The 19,792-nt window shown below is 39.0% G+C and overlaps 1 protein-coding gene across 1 annotated transcript in view; it reads right to left on the bottom strand.

The window, feature by feature from the left end:
• Positions 1–19,792, bottom strand: part of LOC135482501 (uncharacterized) — a 128,125-nt gene that overhangs the window by 9,847 nt on the left and 98,486 nt on the right. The window contains exon 3 of the mRNA XM_064762575.1: positions 17,051–17,149. Coding sequence (XP_064618645.1) covers positions 17,051–17,149 — 99 coding nt within the window. The remainder of the gene's footprint in view (positions 1–17,050; positions 17,150–19,792) is intronic.

Below are 19,792 nucleotides of genomic sequence, written 5' to 3' on the forward strand. Positions count from 1 at the left end.
TTTGTTTCGCACTGGGTAGAACGGACTGTGGAGCAGAAGAGCCAGGTTCCAACAAATTGGTCAAGCTTGAGGTGGAAATCCTGGCCATAATATTGTTCAAACTAACATTCTAGATGCTTTTATAGTTAAACTATCCATGTCACATCCCATTGCTCTGATACATTTCTTATTCCCTTTCCCCCACGACATCAACACAATGGCAAAGGTACTTAGTGCCTCTCAATTCCAATCACCACCAAATACGATTAATAACATAAGAAATCAGCTTGCTGTAATCCCTTACAAAAATTAATCAAGAACCACCAGAATATTTGCACAAGAATGAAATATTGAAGTTTGAGGCTTTTGTAATGATTTTGTCCTTACGTACAAACACAGATTCGTTGGTTTGTTTGCCGTGGTTATTTTCTATAAACGGATGAACGAATTGATATTGTGGGATTGTAAAGTAGTAGAGGAGTTGCCTTGTCAGGTACAGAGAGCACTTTGTGACCACTTGTAGCCACGACTTGCATCTGTTTGATATTTCGAAGAATTCTTATTATGGAATATCGTCATCACTCCGCATTAATTCCTTTATAGATGCGTGGAAATACATGTATCGCCATAACATCACCTTGTGTTTGGCTTGTTTCTGCTGAACCGAGGATGGTATTTCTGGATGTCGAGGGACAAAATTTCCCTGTTCTTCACCAGTCCTTCGAATAAGACTTAAAACTGTTGTTCCTTGTATCTGTTGTCAATGCCAGGGCAGGAAAAATACCTTGACAAGTGAGACCCGAGTAACTTGCGTTTGACTAACTGTTTCCAACATTCCAAATCGACATAGTGGACCACTGACCGCTTCACCCTCCGATCTGCTCCTAGAGCCAACTCAGCCATCTAAATTATTCAAGAGTCGAAGCACATCATCTGCTTTGATCATCCGACAGGACCGTGGTACTTTCCTGAGCGCCTCAGCAGCTCGGCAGACGTTACAAAAGGGAAATGATTTTTTATACTACCTCGCTGTACAGGTGTTACGTGGCCCCTGGATTGGAAACTAATTCAAGCATGGCAGAAATCAACAATACATTCAAAACCTTAATGTATGTAGTGAATACACAAGGATCCGGTCAACTGAGATGGAATCACGGGATGCATTATTCATTGCCATTCTACATGAAGACACATACACAATCTCGATATTATGGGAAGATATCAGCAATGTTCTGACCAAGGGGGTAATCATGGTGTTTGTGTGAACAAACCTGAGGCCCAGCTCCCATTGTAATACCAAGTAATGCGTTTTTAATGGAGGGCATTGTTTGGTAGCGTCAACTTCATCATGGAGATGGATACGCTCAGGGATGAGATGGTGTTTTGCCCAGGACTAGTAGATTAACTTTCTTCGCTCTCCATAGTTCTCGTGTACAGGATGGCCCAAAGTATGATTCATTTTGTTTTCCCTGTTTGTCAGGTGTTGCTTGTTCCAAGAAGCGTACAATTGCATTCTGATGTATTGCTTTACATCTTAGGAACAAGCGAAGGTTTATTGAATAAAGATGACAGAATAAAGCGTAAATGCGGAGACGCAGTGTATCTCTTGAGATCCTGTAGTACATGCATATCACTCTGTAACGAAGCAACAATGTTCACGAATCCATTCCTGGACTAGTAATAAATGGAATATACGAGGACAAAAACTAACTTGATTTCACCATTTGCTAAATTCGTCGAAGGCATCGTCGACATCATGGGCCTTTTGTGAAAAATAAACAAAGGATATTCATCGGAAGGAAATAAAAATGAACAGTGCCCGGATGTTGGGAAAACTAAAAAGGGAAAATAAAGATTTCCTGGTAGAGTAGAATATGAGTAATGTAATTTGTCCATTGGTTCGGTTTTTGCATGAATCCTAAAGTGATTGCTGTGAGGCTATGGATACTGTACATTAAATGTCGCAAAGGTGAAGAATGGCTTAAATCGAATTTCTGATTTGGTCTTGGTTTCATGGCAGTTTTCGCGTGTATGGTTTTCTCGTGAAACAGTTACAAAATTATGAAAATGTGCACTTTGGGTCCAGATTGGGGTTATTTCCTTGCCAGTCATACAAACCTGATACTTCTTATGATACCAATAAAATTCACCTAGATGTAAAGCACCCAGAGGCAGCTGGGTTCTTAGAAGTTAGTGCTGCAGTATTTGACTGTCGTTAAATCGAATTAGTGCCGACATTCTGATGGACAGATTTTCAATCTCTTTGATTTTTTAACCATGCTTCAGTGAGTAGGACCTTCAAAAAACCGTATTATACTCAAACTTACTGCCACAGGATTCTTGCTCTTTCATACATATAACTTCTACGTTATTTCCTCCGGCTTCTACTAAGTTTCAGAGTCAATCACACAGTTCTATCATCTGTAACTCTACATCCAGCGAGAAAGGCCGTCGAAGGCCGATTCGATTTGAAGCCATTGATTCATTTATGATATTAGGCAGAAACCTTTCTCTTTTATTGATTTGCCCATGATTACATTTCGATTGCATGTTAGGCCGTTACGGTTATTGAACAGATTGGTTGCAATGGGTATTCACTTGTCTTGGCTCCAGTAACTGATGCACATGGAACGTGTTTAAAGTACATAATAATGTGGCACTATCATTTGGTTGGATTGAAACTCACGACAAAAAGTGCGCTTGGAACACTGTGCACAACGTTTCGTTGTTGCCAATTACTGTATGAAGAACGTGCACTTTTCTTCACACTGCTTTCCTTTCTGGTGCCAGATACATGTGTATTGAACCCATGGCACCAAATATTTCTTCTTCTGGTGTAAAATACAATGCAGTTAATGTACCTTGTTCTAAATTCTTCTTCCTCCTTGGCACGAGATATTATAACTGACACTTCATTCATACTTTCTCTTCGTCATTGGTGCCAACATCTCACAATTTATTCTTAACTTTCTTCCATTTTGTGGTGTCAAATATATATCAAGTACTTAACAGAAGCCGATCTTGCGGAACAGAAGAAAATGTATACGAAAATAGCATTATCTCAAATGCGATCTTTCGATGACTCGGTTCGTGTCATCCAAAGAACTAAAATGATGTAACGGCTTATAAAATCAGCCCGATTTTCCAGACAACAGGACATCTTTATTTCCTATCAGAATTCCTGTAAGTCGTTTTTGGGTGACTCATCAAATTGTGGACGTGACGGACAGAAAAATCATCTCACTCAATAAACCGCATAATATCTACTTTGTCCAATTACCATGATCTAAATCCAATTTGCCAAGGTGCTGATATACGCTACATAAAAATCTATGTAATATCTTGCTTCTTTGCGATGGCCGGAGGGATCCCAGAAGGAAGATTATTACCTGTTTCCGAGTCATCTCCTTTTGAAGCAGAACAAACTTCTGGACGAAAGTTTACTTTTGTTGGACATTTTGTGTTCATATCCCTGATTTTAGCAGGGTCGAAGTTAATATACAATGTACTCTAAAATACCATATATCATAACCATTTCTGCTCAAGTCCACATGATGAGAGATACAATTACAGAAATCATAAACAAGCTGCAAGCAGCTGGGCAGAAAGTCACACTTGGAGAATAATGAGCGGCACGGGGTAGCTTAACGGGAAGAAATCGCTCATATTTTTTGTTTGTGTGTCCTTTGGTATCTCGCTATTGCACACTGTTTCCCTGGAAGGTACCAGATTATAAGCTTACCTGTCAGACATTAAGGGGCGCTGTCTGACTAATGGTTATCTAGGGTATTGACAGAACACCACTTCTTGCCTCGCAAGTAACTAAAACAAATGTTTCTGGTCTAATCCAAGGCCACTGCATGCCTATTTAAGCTACATACTCAACGGATCTCAGACTCACTTGGCTGGGTGTGACCCTGATTATAATGGTGTGCGACATTAGCCACCACTTAGCAGATGTATTACTTAGAATATTTGGATTATTGCCCCATACCTTTCCATGACAACCCAAAGTAATGGGTCTGAGTCGGCCACGAACTGGTTGCATGGATAAATCACGGAGATTCTTTTATGCTTCTGGTGTAATCCTCATCCAAAAAACGGATAGAATAACATGTGTGAAGTGGCTGAAGAACAAGTAAAGGCAATACCTTTTTCAAAACACGTCGTGTTATATACGACAAGATTCAGCATTTTATAGTATTTGATGTCAACCTTCACCTAAGGATGACATAAAATATATTCCTTTGAAATAATTGTAAAATCCCATTTGGCTCACTTAGACGCTGTCTGTCACTTTCATTACGAGGAGCGTGTTTTGAAAAACAGATAAGTGGCGGTCCTTTGTGTCTGGCACTGTAACTTAAGTCAAGGACATCGTGCTTAAGAAAAAAATGTGAGAACTTCAAAAAGGTAAATCAAAGCTATGAAATTATGAGCGAAAACATATTGATCAATGCTGTTATTCTCTAATATACCAGATTAACAAAGGCAAGTTGATTACAATTTAAAAGGTATGATGTCATATGACTCATCTCGTTAGACCGGGAGCCTGAGAGGACCCAAGGTCACGAGATTTGGTGACATCACTATGATGCGTGCGCATTTGAAATTAGTAATCAGAGCTAATGATTTGGAAAAATCCCGACTATGATTTGGAATAAAAAAAATCTGACTAATTTGAAAACTTTCTTGGGGGGCAACATGAATAGCATCTGGGAATACGTCTAAAAAGATGTTACCATGATTAGATCACGTATTATTAGCTTGAATACAAGGTGGATATTAATTTGAGTAAAAAACTTCATAACATTATTACGCTTAATTAGGTTTTGAGGGGCTAATTTTTTATTCTGCTATTCAGATGATTTTGCTCACACTAAGGACGGATTGAGAAGTACGGAATTTGGTTCGATTTTTTAGGAGATATTCGACAGTGACTCTAAAAAATTCTTTGTGGCTGGGTTGAGATTCGTAAATGTTTGTCATACCTGATACAGATTTCCTGTTAGTCTAAGGGCATGTTGGGCAATGCCCTTCATGTACGTACGATTCGTGACCATTTTTAAGATAGGCTCATGTACGCCGTCTCATGGTTGGTGGTATCCGAGTTGAAGCGGACGTAATGTACTCTTTCACGAAAAAGTGTACATTGTACAAGCAACTTTTGCAGCCTTCTCTGCATCAAATGGGGTCAAAATATTGCAACAGACCAGCTGTCGAAAATGCACGCATGCAGTAAAGACATGCATGCCTTCATGCCGACATGCTGCGCCTGTTGCGCAGTTCATTTTGTCAGCCAAGAAAGTTGGGTTGAATTGGTGTCGATGTATCCCTAAGGATACGTTCTGGCGTATTCAAATGACACGCCTGCGCTACATCTGCTAATGAAACCACCATGATTTGATAAAACCTCGTTCATTTCTTGCCAATATTGAAATCTACGATAATGTGTCATTCACCCTCGGGTCATAGGTCACAGCGGCGCTGCAGACTACTCGACATCTAACCTCGTTCCCTTTGTTTATACAACCTTAAAGTACTTTTCATATTGTATCATCATTGCTCTAGGCTCGGAGTTTATCTTACTTCACAAATTGCAAGAAACAAAGTCAGAGGCAGAGTTGCTGATAGCTATTTTGAAAATAACTGTTTCTCTCACCATAGAGTTTTTATACGTCTTATACATTGCATAATGTGCATGTTTTTCTTCTCTAGTCCTGCGTCAGGGATAATCTAGGTGTGGCCGGTAAATGACTTCAGGAGCAGATCCTGTCAGAATCTTTTAATTGATCTACATATTTCAAGATTAAGAACCGTAATAAAGATAAAGATATGATATCAAGAAGTAAAAAAGAGTAATCTTTGTTAATTCTTTTTGAAGCAATGATGAAACGAATACAAACCGTAGTTTAACTAAAACCAAGCGAACTTATGATGGAGGAAAGGCATGAAAGTACAGAAATTGCAGTTTCTAGCAAATAAATCCGGGAATCAGTGGTTTGCTCTGTGCCACACTGGAGTCTGGTGTCCTCCGACCCGAAGTCCTACATGTAGTTAGAATTCTGAAATGTGCACAGGACCTATACGGGGAGGTTGGCCCATTATCCACATAGCCACATCAGTATAAACAACACCGTATTCTGAGAGGAGCTTGTTTTTTTAATTACTCACCAACAACTCAGCAATAGTTACAGCAAGTAATTGAAAAAATATTAATTAATTTATTATTGAAACACCTTGATTTTATTCTGTACCAAGCTTGACAAGTACATTGTATATGAAATATAAGAATTGTATCTATCGATATTTTGTTCTCCTATCGATTCACACCGTACTGATCAATTTGCAGTTAAAGATTCCTTTCACAACGGCAATTATTTGTAGAATGTGTTTCAAGACTTTAGCTTCTCATGAATAAATAATTCCGTTGAAACTGCTTTAAAGAAACCACCTTTCAATGTTTGCAGTGTGACAAAAAATGCCGTATTGTCGGCATATGTGATCAGTAAATTTGATGATCAAATGACGAAACAATAACACGAGGCCAAAGGCAAATACCATCAAACATTTATATTTGACTACATGTACAAAAAATGTACATGCACATTGTATCTGCCCGAGATATTAATTTGTCAAGAACGACGTCACAAAAACCTGAATTCTGGATATTCATTTAAAACCTAGGGCTTTGTATTGGTTTTAAAGCTTATTGTAAGCTTTTTTGTGAAGTGAACAGCTATCGTTATACTGTAATACTGATAGATATTAGACCCGGATGAAGTTTTTAAAGTCGTTCAAAAATCGAAACTCGACAGATGAATCGACGTTTTGCTCTGACAAAAATTCAATCGGCATCCAATTGACAATATTGGGGCATAATAGAGAATATTGGATACAGCGCTGTTTTATTGTGACATGATATATCTGTACATATTTTTTTGTTTTTGTGAGTGTTGACGCGTTTTATATCACGCCACGTAAACAACAAATCAACAAAGGCTGGTTTCGTGATAAAGTATAAAAAGATGTAATCCGCTGTATTGTAATAGAAATATTCTTATGAATTATAAATTTGATCAGAGAATACAACGTGCACGCGTATTTAATCAAAATTCAACTGATTGAATTGGTTAAGCTGAGATAGGTTCATATACTCTATCCACGGACTTATAAGGCCAGATTCGCATTCATAAAATCTGGGCTGACCTCTTAAGTTCAGAGAAAGAGTGTGTATTTCAAAACCTTGTATTGCCAGTACAGACCAATAGTGCATCACACATGTATCGACAATTAATTTTTTTTTTGAATGTTTTTATTACATGTAGGTCAATTTCCTGCTGCTCGCATTGCATGACTGTACGTATTTTAATAAAATAGTACAATGCGATTAGAATTAAAAATACCCTAATACAAGTCATACAATGCTATTTTAATAGACTCAATGTATTAGAATAAATCCAATTCAATGAACAATCCAACGACTTGGCAAAACCTTGCAGTACCTGAATATCAAGCGGCCTAACGAAAGCGAATATGGAGTACAAACGAAAGGGACAATCAAAATACACCCTAATGACAGGGAATATCACTGTATTCATACTTCAATAACCTCTAACACATGGATTGAAGAATGCGAAAAGCTTTTGATCTTCATTCAGTTGAGGCCCCAGGCTATTCAAAGAACGCGTGATAATTGAAAATATCTACAATCAATCAGAAAACAAAAAAACCAAACAAACATCTGAACAAACAAATAACAAATTCTACCGGGTTTTTTCAGTGCTACAAAGCAGCACCATATATAATCGGAACACGTACTTTCTTAGAATACTTAAATGGCAAAGAGGTATCTTGCTGACAATTTGGATACATGACTCTACACAGTATGTGTACATGTAGTGGAAGAGGATCCATTAAAAGCAGTTTGGGCTAAGCTTTAAAAAGCAATGCATTTGAGCTGCAAGGTACTTGCATTTTAGGCTACATGTAAGAGAGTTTTTATTTTAAGGAAGATGCAGTTGATTGGTGTTTAGGCTACATGTAAGAGAGCTTTTATTTTAAGGAAGATGCAGTTGATTGGTGTTTAGGCTACATGTAAGATAGCTTTTATTGTAAGGAAGATGCAGTTGATTGGTGTTTAGGCTACATGTAAGAGAGCTTTTATTTTAAGGAAGATGCAGTTGATTGGTGTTTGAGCAACATGTTATTTGCTTCTGAAACAAGAATACTAACAGACCTACGTCCTGAAGCGCACTGAAATTCTCCAATAAGAAAATATTTTCCTTTCACACCAACGCTTACCACTAATAAAAATTGTAAATATATCCACTACATCATCTATCGATTGCTATATATATGTCACAAGTTGGAACTAAATGTAAAAAATTGTAAAAGAACACAAATACTGCACTGCGCCTCTATATTTTTGCAGTTCGCGCAAATTTCTAAAAGAAAAAATATGATACTCATATTATTGTATTTTTGAATTTTGTATTGGCGGATTACAAAATCTATTTCGATTTTTCCATTAAGAAAATCTTTTTTGAGGTTCTATTTTCTCGAGTTTGGTCATTCGCGATACCCGCGAAAATTAACGAACTTGGCATAAAATTCATCAGAGTCATTCAACAGCTTCATGTACCTGCATTATTTGTCAGGATCACTGCAGGCAAATTGGTTTACTTCAAATTGGCGTATCGGTGAATAGGACAAATAACAAATAAGTCTATACTTCATGGTGAAAAATACACCAATCAATATCACCTCACAAGCGATGTCATCAGTACCAAGGCCTACATTGTACTTAAATTTTGCAAAGGCTTTCACTTGAGTTTATATTTTATTGACGGGCCTTTTCTATTTGTTTTCTTTCAATGAATAATTAATACGTTTTATTTGTATTTCGTGTTGTTTAGGTGTTTATTATTTATGAATTGGAAAAGATTTGAGCTGTGTTTTGATTATTACAAAATGTGCAATATTGCTTCATAACAAAGTTTAACTGGCTTGTTGGAAGAATCAGGAGATTTCGAATCGAAGGTCTTAGAAAAGCTGACAGAGAGTTAGTCCAGCATATATATTATTTAGGAAGGAAATAATGTGCTATCATTTAGGAAAGAAATATTTTGCATGTAGCCTCCATTATAAGCAGCTAGTATTGTGTTTCATAAGAACTATAGACATGATAGATGCAATTTGATTTTTTTTTTACGTTGCACTATATTGACATCTCATTCAGGTAACAAAAACCGTATAGTGTATATGCTTTCCAAAAAATCATTAAAAAGTCCATTAAGAAGCAGTGTACATTAACTGTAAAACATTACCCATCAGACACAGCACACTAAAAGGGATTAAATGATGCAATGTCGTCAACAAGGGATATTTGACAGTATGACATGCCATATGTGATTTTTTATCATTTTAATGAAACCGTATGTCTAATTGGTTTCTGTATGCACTACATTGGACCTATAAAGGAACGCCATTTGCCGTTTTTTTTTACCAATGGATGAAATGTTAAATACCAGCGCTTTTAGGCCATGTGGCAATTGTCTCAGTCAATCTTATTCGCTTTGTCCCTATTTTGTTCAGCGTGACAGCAGACTAAGCTTTGAGCATTCGGTGTTAATAGGAGATCGAAAAGAAAATTATTTCTTTCTCTCTTAAATTATAAATGCCGTATACATTAAGTCGGTTTCCCTTGTCTCGCAGCAAAAAATTCCTGTACTATTGTTATCCAACTGCTTTTACGAAGTTTGATGGTGATATACAAGCCTATATGTACTTTCTCATTGTTCTATTATATTTACACCTGGTTATCAGGGCAAGCCTTGATAACATCGACCCCACGGAACAGCTTACATTGGAGGCCATAAGCCTAAATCGAGAAGGGCAAATACACGTTATGAATTAAATGTGTCAATACAATGTCAACACTGGACATTATTTACTGGTTTCCCCTTGTTTCTTTCATCCTTTCAAGATGTTCAAGTCAGCGCGTTTCCCTTCATTCTATGGGATATCGCTAATCGGGTCCTTTCATACATTTTGGTAATTAATCAGGTAACTGGGAAAGTTTGCATCCCAAAGGGCGCCAATATAATTATGTGTACAGGGCTTTCCGGCATGAATCTCAGTTGGACACCCGACGCCTCTACACACCCAAGGGATCGCGCATACCTCTGATGTAGTATGCGCGCCTTCCTTCAGATGGTAGTGTCCCTGCGTCACCTGGATGCTAATCCCTGGACCATGGCAATATTGATAGTCAGCCTAATTGGCAATTATGAGACATCCAACCAAGTAGGTTATTGAAATGATAGTCATCTGATTCTATCATTATAATCAGTTCCACTTCACGGGAGCCTGATCAGTCAGAATCGCGGTATTACCGTCGTATATCAGAGCGCGATATACCAATCTCAGGTGATGCCGCCAACTTACATTATACATGTAAGCACGAGTTCAACGTTCTCGTGCTTAATAAATGATTTTCACTTGGTTAAGAGTTGATAAACTCCTCACGCTGCCAGCAAAAACCAGAGGTGCGAATTGCATTGGAGAAAGGGGAAGAATTCTGCACACTGTGGGAATATTGTGAAATCGGTTTCATTCATTTCGGGGATCGATTGGCAGCTGATCAGTCGCCATAGCACAAAATCTATGTCAATTTATCCTGGGTTTTCAGAATTGGTTTCGTTTTCAAACAAGTAATTTAATTTAAGGGATGACAAAAATCATTCGTTAGTACATTAAGAATATCAACATTCGGAAAAGAGAAACTAGTGTGTCGTTCAATAAGTTTAACCACATTAGATTTTTTGTGATCGGCTAATCGTGGTAACATATTGTCCGCTGAAAATGGCTGATTTACGGAGAAATCTAATGCCTCGACTGTAAGGAACCAAGATCATCCAAAATGCATTGAGGTGTTTTTTTGGAGTCAATACTCGTGGCTGAAGCAACGGAATTTTTCCCAAGGTTTCGTTCGTACTGTTAATCATATTAACAAAATCTTCGAAATACCTTCGAAACGGTGGTCTGTGGAATCAGGCAATCAACACATGGTCTGCCAGCTTTCCGCAAGTTGTAAAACGATGCCATGGTAGGAATGCAAGAATCAGATGTGCTGTGATGAGTCGGATCCTAATTACGCCAACACCTCTTCCGTCATTATCACCCATGTAAAACTGTCTGCTCACTTTCGACAAGAACAATGTTTAATGGTTACCACACAGTCGTACTGATGGTCGGAAGTGTTGACAGATTTGTGCAAGCTCATCTGATTTCTCTCGTTTATCCTAGCGCTGGTGAAAGTGATCTTACAGTGTCTCGAGAGGAAAGCAACAAAGTTCAAACTACCATATAGAAATACGAGGTGGAGAACGGACTGCTTAGTGCCTTCAGCTCGGAGAAAGGGGAGATCATCTTGCCGAGGGACTGTATTTTGCAAAGTTTATTGAAAATACCAGGAAACAGTCATTTTATGAATTTATAGTACAAACAAAAACAGATCCATCTGGAAACACATCTACTCGGGTCTAGCACACACTGAGTGAAATTTCAAAGCGAGATTATCTTCAACAGCTCAGTCATCCAGACACATATATGGTTGGGCCCCTGAGGAAAATATTGAGCTTCCTCACTTCTGAATATCAATGAATGTGTACAGGATGGGTGTACTCAGCAGATGGAAGATGTTTTATTTCAACACAAGCACTAACATATTGTATTTTTTGTTTCTTGAATTTTGGTAAACCTAGTGGCCGAGTTTCTTCTCCCCACTCGTGTGATCTACGCCTCCAGTTTCCATTACCCACTTTATTGTTAAGGACAAAATGCAGCGAATCACTGAACCATCCTTCGACAAACAAGTGCATTGTTATTGTACGGTTTCATCCAATGATGCCGCAAAGATTCTCGTCATTGCTCGGATGCAGAAACCCTCCATTTCTTCACTTTAACAAACGATGATGCATGTAGACCGCCTATTTTTGCCGGCGTTTTATTTTCGCGGACTTCAGGAATAATATCGCTTCGCAGAAATGAGTATCTCGAAAATATATTTCATTAACGCTTTTATTCATTAAAGGTTTACTGAAGTTATTGAAAGAACCAGAATAAATTTCGTAGTCCGTGTAAAATCTTTGATCTTTTTAGAATTTTGGCCATTCGAAAAAATATCAGGCGCGAAAATTGTCTGGTTTACGGTACTGAAGCATGCCAACAAACGCATTTCCATGATTGGTTCGTTGTGTTACTTTTGAAGTTATTGCTTGTGGTCTACGAAAGGAAATTCTTTAAAATCGCCACCATTGTTGCAGTCGGTGGGCTCGATTATTCTACAGTTCCGTAACACATTAGTTGAGTACTGCCATGATAGATGAAAGTAAATGTTCTCGAAAGGTATCCTGGAGAGAGAATTTATTTCTGATCGCTTGTTGATGAAATGCTTCGCGAGTTAGAAAGCTAATGGGGAAATAATGTTGTTGTAAAACGTATGGGTGGCTGGTTTTTTCCTAATTTCACCACGGTGTAAATGTTAGTTAAGATAAAACTGACTGTTGTTATTCAATGAAGATGATGCTAAATGCCAGTGGACATTTCACTCCATTCGCAGAAGTCAACAAAAGACGAAACAGTTGCCAAACTGTTGTTTTGCAACGTTTGCTTAAAAACAACTACGTATAATTTATTGCTCGCAGGTCCTCCATCAAAGTGTCAACCACAAATAAAAAATCTCAGCGAATTCAGCATCATGGTGATCTGAAGCATGTGTGAAATAAAAATGGCGCTCTATTTCACACAAAGTTCATATTGCCACAGCTTGGCTATTACAGGCAAAGAAAATCTCCACCCGAACATAAAAAACCTCTGTGGTTCAACGATTAGAATGCTGGACTTCCGATCTGGTGGTCATGGGTTCGACTCCCCGTATATCCACAACATTTATTTTCTCTTCACTTAATATTTTTATTCATTCATGTACATATAGTATTATACAGTATCATCAGACGGCATCGAAATCATACTTTAAAAAAAGTATAGTCAGCCAGTAAAGGATGGTAAAGCGCTTGATGTATCACTCACTTCAGGGGAGCTAATATCTCAGCGGTTTGTGCCGGACTGTAGGAATTCCCATCATAGGAAGCCTTTGATCAAAGAGTGCGGCCTCCCTGGACCGCCATAAACATGACAGTCTAATTGGATAAAAAATTACATATTTCGCGTCAACTCATAAGGGATATCCTAGGTTAAGTATAAAGTGGTTGGACGCCTCTGTAGACAGCTGCCAGTGTTGGATCTGGTGGATGAAGGCTGGCAGGAAGGTAAGAACCTTGAGAAGTTAATAGAACGATTTCTGCCTTTAGTACTGAGGTTGTTTTGGGGTCTGTTTCGTATTTGTTACAGCTTTCACGAAGATAAAGACACACCAGTTCGTACATTTCTGTAAAAAAAAACAATGTAGTCGGCACATTTTACACACCTCCATCACCTAAAAGAGTTAATTCAGGATTCTATTGTCATCATGTGTATTATATCATCCTCTGCTATTCTACTTCAAAGTGATAAATACGTTCATCAAAGACACCCTTGATTAAACCCAGCGCTTATGTCAATCAAAACTGACTTCAACAGAACCAACAAGAATGAAAGATCAACGCTCTCAAGAAGAAGGAGCTTCGTGTCTGAGCGCAGTCGTCCTCCTCGATATCTAACAACGTTCTCGTGGTTAATGCGTCACGTTCTCAACGTAATTCCTTTCTTAGTGTTTCCTGGAGAAGGTATGCTCGTTGAGGCGATGTCTTCTCTTAATGGTACATAAATGCTGTGATTATGGCTGATCTGTCTGTAAGCGCGTGCTGAGGAAAAAGCAGGAAAAGATTTAGAGACTTAGATGGATTCTGTCGGCCGTATAAATCGACGATGCCGTCTTGTGGTCAGAAATGATAGTCGGAAATGATAGGCTAAAATCACGATTTTTCGCTGGCTGTAACGACCTGGAGAGGACCATTACAAACAGTTGTGTGCAAGATTGGCCTGTTCAAAATGTGTATTGAAATTGATTAGTTGCCCGATATACATGTATGGTGATATATGTAACTTCACTGGAGCGTACCAGAAATTTGAGAAAAATGCGGAAAATTATTGTTAGCGGTTCATAGCGAATGTTATCGACGTGACGCCAGTCAGTATCTTTATAAACATATCACAGTGGTCTGAATCTGTGTTGCTTTGGCATGTTAAACAAGGTTGGTACGGTATGTTGAAATACTATACCAGTATCGAATAACACTGAACACGCTCATGATAAAACAATAGCTAAGCAAACAAATCTCCTTGAAAAGAAACCCACCTGCTGCGCCCTACTCTCTACAAATGAGAAAACGGGTTCTTCGTCTCAGTTGCTTAATTGATTTTTTTTAAACGAGCCGATGTACATGTAGCCTTTTTAGAACGATGCCTTAATTGGTTTCCAAGGCTACTCAGAGATAATGGGTTTATATACGTTGCCGTGACATTCTTTTGATCTCATGATCCGATCAAGACGTCCGCTGCCGTATAGGCCATGAAACTGGACGTCACCAGCGACGGGACTGCTACGGGAAGTCACACAGTGCTGGATTACCTTTAGGAGTGGGACAGCTTATGATACCCTACATGTAGTTGACGCTCACCTCTCATGTCAATATTTTTTTAAAGTGTGCCACGAAACCCAAGTTGATCTGTGTGGGTAGCTCAAACTATACGACCTTGGGAAATGTATATGACAAGAACGTTACAAGCTTTCTTGAAGTTGTCATAAATATCGGTTATTTTCTCCAGAAGATGAGCGATGAGGGAATGTGACTTAGGTCTGAAACGTTTCCCTTTTTTATATTGTTTCGTAGAATCAAGAGTTAATTCTGCTTTGTATAATGAGAGGTCAGAAAAAGAACAGGATTCTTATTCACCATGGCTGGGACAACAATTTCGTAATTTTCTGTACAATGAAACTTAATCTTGACATCTACAATTCATAGTTTGCCACTCAGCTGCAGTAGTATGCTAAAGCAGGGTGCATGCAGAGCCAAAAGACATCGTTTCAGGTCGACAATCACCCATCCTTAATACCAGAGTCCCTACATCCTCTCCTCGCCATGTTTCAGAGCTAGGGGAGGGTTGAAGGACTGTTGTATCCAGGATGATGATGACCTCACCATTCCAATCACCTGACAGAGACACATACACACTGCTTTGATATGATGAGTTGTCCTGCGGCCCGGAATTGGACCTGCCAAGAAACATGGCTGACCGCCTTAATGGCGGACTGGGGAGGTAACAGCTGGCCATGGGCAAGCAAACTAACGTGAGTTGGGCATTTTGAGAAGAAAGTGAACATTTCGCTCTAGGCACTGATCACCTCTCAACTCTAATTCGATGGAAAATGGTAGCATATCCTTTGTCAACACAATATCAGGCCACAGGTCTAAAACTGTGATAACAAAGGAAACGCTTCCTTACGCCGCATTGAGAAATTCTAGGGCTTCCCGTCAAAGTCATTACTCATGCAAAAACAGAAACCAAGAATAATTCTGTTGGAGATTACCCCTGTTTTTGCCGAACTAATCATAAAAAGCAGCAGCCGTTATTCCCGCCTCTCCGTAGATACCCTTGGCTTAGGATATTCATGAACGAGGTGTTCTTGCCCATATAGATACACTTGGGCCTCCAAATAATTAAGGATGTTAAGCACATCAATAACATGCTTACATTCTCCATATTTATGACAACAACCAACCGCAAAAAGACGTCTGCTGAAAGGGCAGGCTTATTATAAGTTGGGAGTCAGGAAGTCGTCTTGCCAATCAACGTGACAGTTCATGTTCATTAAGGACCGGATCAGCCTGAATACGATACTCTTGGCTGGGGATAATGAAGTCGGCCTCCGCACCCATTAGGGCAGCGCAGGAAAAAATGCCATCACTGATTTTTTTTGTTGTGCTTAGTAGAGTCAATTTGCAAGGAGTCTGCTGCTATGACGCAGGTAGGGTATAAATAAAGCCCAGGCTGGAGTTGACGCCGTCCATTTGGCTTCATATCGTAGTTAATGTAACCAATTTTATTAAAAACATGCAGCTCATGAAATTTAAAGTGGTTAATGCGAAATAAATACTAAGTATTGCATTAGAAATTACTAGTTTAAGAGACAATAAATATGCAAAACGTCACTCTTTCTCCTAAAGACTTTAACCAGAGTAGTGAAACACGCAGAGGAAAACATAAAAGCTATTTCTGATGTTGTGGCTTTTGAAAGTAGAGTTGACAACAAAATCCAGGTTACTTAAAAGCCATGGTCCCTTAAGTTAACATGAATCAAATTGATCGCAATGTGAACCAGTGAACCTTTAGCGGCTGAACTGAGGGCATACCGGTAGTCTTTCAGTGGTGTCGATAAAGCACTGTCATAACATTGATCCTGTGATCAGTAAATTGAAACTGGCAGATCTATGGCGCTTTAATCTTTGATTACAGTGAATTAAATCGAGATGAATTGCAGATCAATGAAAGGTATCGTTAGCTCCATCAATATCATATGTTCAATGATGATTCGTCAGTTAGAGGCGATGCGGCCGAATATGTCGCTACTCCCTGTAGGTTGCCATGTAAGGAATTATCTCAAGATAGACTTAAGCCGAAATAACTCGTTTTTTAGTTTTTCTGTGGACCCCTTCCCATATAATAAGGAAAACTAGCTGGACATTTAATTCTAACTACTAAGAAGAACGATCACTCTGTTACAACTCTCAATTTTTCTTTCAACCTTGGATAGCATGATATAAAGAGGAAGTTTAAATCATCTGGAACACTCTGTAAGAAAGTAGAAGTGGACAACATGGTGCCTTTAAATTTGAGTAGCAAGGTATATCATTTGGAGCACATTTGAAAAACAAGTCGATATCCAGCGAATAATTGGCCATTTCCTGTTTGTGTAGGTCTCGTGGCTGTTCCCTCAACATATCATGTGGAAAAAGTGCACATACTCGCCAGCAAAACCCATTACAGACAAAACAAGATGACTTACCGGCAAAGGTTCTTACTGCAGATGGTGATAGCAGGAAAACGGAGGGATGTATTGTGATGGACGCTGATATATGTTGAGGTCGGATAACTCATGAAGTAGCTGCAACGACAGAAAGTGAAGTGAATAAAATACAAGCAAAATACAATGTACATATCATTTAAAATGTGAGAAACGCAGCTCTTGCTTCATCTCGAGAATCGGAAGGAAAAAGGAAAATGCAAAAAACACACTTGGAGATAGCAAAATATATGTTACGAGTCAATCATACAATTCAATGTACGAGGTCCCACCCTTACCCCACCCCAAGCACGGAGAGATGTACGGCTTACATAATATGTATAAGCCACTTTAGCAATAAATCGTGTGCAAATTACGCTTACATACATGTACAAAGATAGCAATGACATAAAACAACGCACATATTTTTTCCGGGCAGGAACTCTATATGTCAATATAGTAGAAAATACAACTGTACTTGGCTATGGCGAGACGTTTATTAGAATAGTTACTGGTATATCCAATTCAACCATTCTTATTGGCAAGGTCAGACAGCTACTTCTGGCCGTCTTGCCCCGGGCCCATCTGACATGTATGATATGGCACGGAGCAGACACTCCTTGTGGCAAGACTTGTTGGGTGTTGTTTGACAAGAGAATAGTGACTCTGCTATGTCTACCATGTCCACTGCACTATACACTGTATTATTCGTGGTATTTATAGAAACTTGCATGATTCTGCAGTGGTGATGAGCAACTGCGAAGTGACGACAAAGAAGAGGCATCTCAGCTCTGTCTCGAACTATCTCCGTAGACTAACTTGCAGCGCTTTTTAACATAGGCTAAAGTTCACTCCAATTACAGTTTTATACCGAGTTATACCATAGGGTCCTTTTAGAATTACAAACTGTGATGAGCACAGGGATGTGAATTCCGGTAATGCCAAACGGGCGTGGCACTTATGCTTCATTTTAAATCCTAGAATTAAGTATATATGTCTGGAGTTGAGGCAAATTTGAGTCACATACTAGTGCCTTGACTGGCAATTGGACATGGTCGACCCGCATTTATGCCGACGAAGTACTGTGCTGGTATCCCGGTACGCCCATTAATCTAAAGTTAATCATGTTTACTCAGTATCTGAAACATCACATTAGGGACAGTCACTAGCGAATCTACTGCAAAACGGCCCGTCTCTAATTAGTCAAAAGATGCTGCTAAATGACTAAAGGAAATCAATGGACACGTTCCCGATACTCGTTTAAGACCCGAAACAAAAGATTTCAAGGCGATGTGATTATCCGCCAGAAACAGGTATGACTGCTTCATGCTTGAATCGGCAATTTGTTGAGACAAACGAACAAAAGATTGCGTTTTAACAAATTAGACACGATGTGAAATGACCGAGGGGTCTTCAGGCATGCAAGGTTTAAGTAAGAGACGGCTAATTGGTCATTGTTAGCTGGAGAGCACGGTGGGGAAGTCAGGTGTAACATGATATATTACGGAACCCATCCAAGAAGTGATTTAGAAACCTTTACTTGAATTTAAAAGTGGAACATGCTCTAACGTATTCAAGGGATCCCTTTCTGTACGAAATTCGAGGCTAGTTTGTACTCTGTGAAAAAAGTCTTGACATCACTGCCTGTTTTGAGATGGACGTAAGTTCAAAACATCAAGTCTTAACAAGCAGTATAAAACTCAGGTGAGCTGAACCTTAACTCGAGTGCGTCACTAATGCTACACTCCGCGCCGAATACTAGTAAACCAATGAATGTTCTTAAAAAGCTGAAGACAAAATATTGCATCAAATCCGATTTCCCACAGTCTTATGGGCTTTGAATGCAATCTTATTTGCTGCCAATGCAGCATTTCTACTTAATGCAGAGTCATGTGGGCAATTGGTTTTTCTTGCTGCTCGAGTTATGGTCTGGACATCAGCTAGCCAGGACAATAACAGGATTACGTCAGCTTAGAGTGACTGCAGTTATCCTTTAGTATTTTTCTTATTGGCCATATTCTTTGCTCACAGGAAAATCGTCCGTAAAGCAACAATGTACAATGTGTGTCATTCTGACTGATTATTAATACCATTGCGACATCAAGTCTTTTTTTATCAGTATGTCACAGCAGTAGACCAAACACTATCCAGCGCACCGTTGTCCCAGCTTCTGAGTTTAGGAGCCAACGTCATCGCAGTCTTATCATCTCCAATTTACGCCGTGATACTTTTTTATGAGATGGCAAAATGTCACGTCCGATAGCTAATTTCCTTAATTGAAAAAAAGTGCAGGAAGTACGTTTATATGCCATATCACCCTTTGGCAAATTTTAGATGTAATTTCGTCGTCTGGTGCCACTGGCTATATATCCATCTGTTCATAACTTTAGCGTATGCGCGAAGACGCATGATTTAAGGGCGAGTCTACTTATCTATCCTGAACTATGTGGTAATGGAACACTCGTTGGATTAGAGCCCGAACAGACTTCCGTCACTCAAACTCTGTGTGTGGGTGAGGGCTGAGGTCGGGTGGTGAGTGTAATTAAAACACAGACAACACAACAACAACAACAAGAAAGCTAGGCCTATAGCCAAAACAATAACAAATAAAATAATAAATAAAAAAGTGGCATCGGTTCGAAATGTCCAAATTCACAAACGTACGAACCATATTAATAGATGTGCACAATATAACAGTTTCTCAATAAAAAATGCATGTATTAACCAATAATTTAAAAGCTCAAC

Source organism: Lineus longissimus, chromosome 2, assembly GCF_910592395.1.
Source record: "Lineus longissimus chromosome 2, tnLinLong1.2, whole genome shotgun sequence".
Taxonomy (NCBI): domain Eukaryota; kingdom Metazoa; phylum Nemertea; class Pilidiophora; order Heteronemertea; family Lineidae; genus Lineus; species Lineus longissimus.